This window comes from Eimeria mitis, genomic scaffold (genome assembly GCF_000499745.2).
Source record: "Eimeria mitis Houghton genomic scaffold, Emh_scaff741, whole genome shotgun sequence".
Lineage (NCBI taxonomy): Eukaryota > Apicomplexa > Conoidasida > Eucoccidiorida > Eimeriidae > Eimeria > Eimeria mitis.
In genome coordinates, this window is record NW_013575410.1 from 11,789 (window position 1) to 12,236 (window position 448).

The 448-nt window shown below is 68.1% G+C and overlaps 1 protein-coding gene across 1 annotated transcript in view; it reads left to right on the forward strand.

The window, feature by feature from the left end:
* The window catches only part of EMH_0021210 (uncharacterized protein), a gene marked incomplete at both ends in the record, with an annotated part of 6,749 nt that overhangs the window by 4,010 nt on the left and 2,291 nt on the right, over positions 1-448 (forward strand). The window contains one exon of the mRNA XM_013501719.1: positions 1-446. Within this exon, the coding sequence (XP_013357173.1) occupies positions 1-446 (446 nt within the window). The remainder of the gene's footprint in view (positions 447-448) is intronic.

A 448-nucleotide genomic window follows, 5' to 3' on the forward strand; every position in this document is an offset into this window, starting at 1 on the left:
GTCTGCTGCTCCTGCTGCAGCGGCTCCAGCAGCAGCGGCAGCGCCAGCAGCAGCAGCACCAGCAGCAGCAGCACCACCAGCAGCTGCTGCTGCAGCAGCACCTGCAGCGGCGGCGCCTGCAGCACCAGCCCCTGCAGCAGCAGCCGCTGCATCGCATCCCCCAGCAGCAGCAGCAGCACCAGCCGCAGCAGCAGCACCACCAGCAGCAGCAACACCAGCTGCAGCCCCCGCAGCACCAGCTGCAGCACCAGCAGCACCAGCTGCAGCACCAGCAGCACCATCTGCAGCACCAGCAGGAGCCGCAGCCGCAGCACCAGCAGCAGCAGCAACAGGTGCAGCAGCAGGTGCAGCAGCAGCAGAAGGCGTTGAGCGTTCTGCCTCCCCTTCTCCTGTTGCTGCCGCAGCAACAGAGAGCCCCGCAGCAGCAGCAGCAGCAACAGCAGCAGCA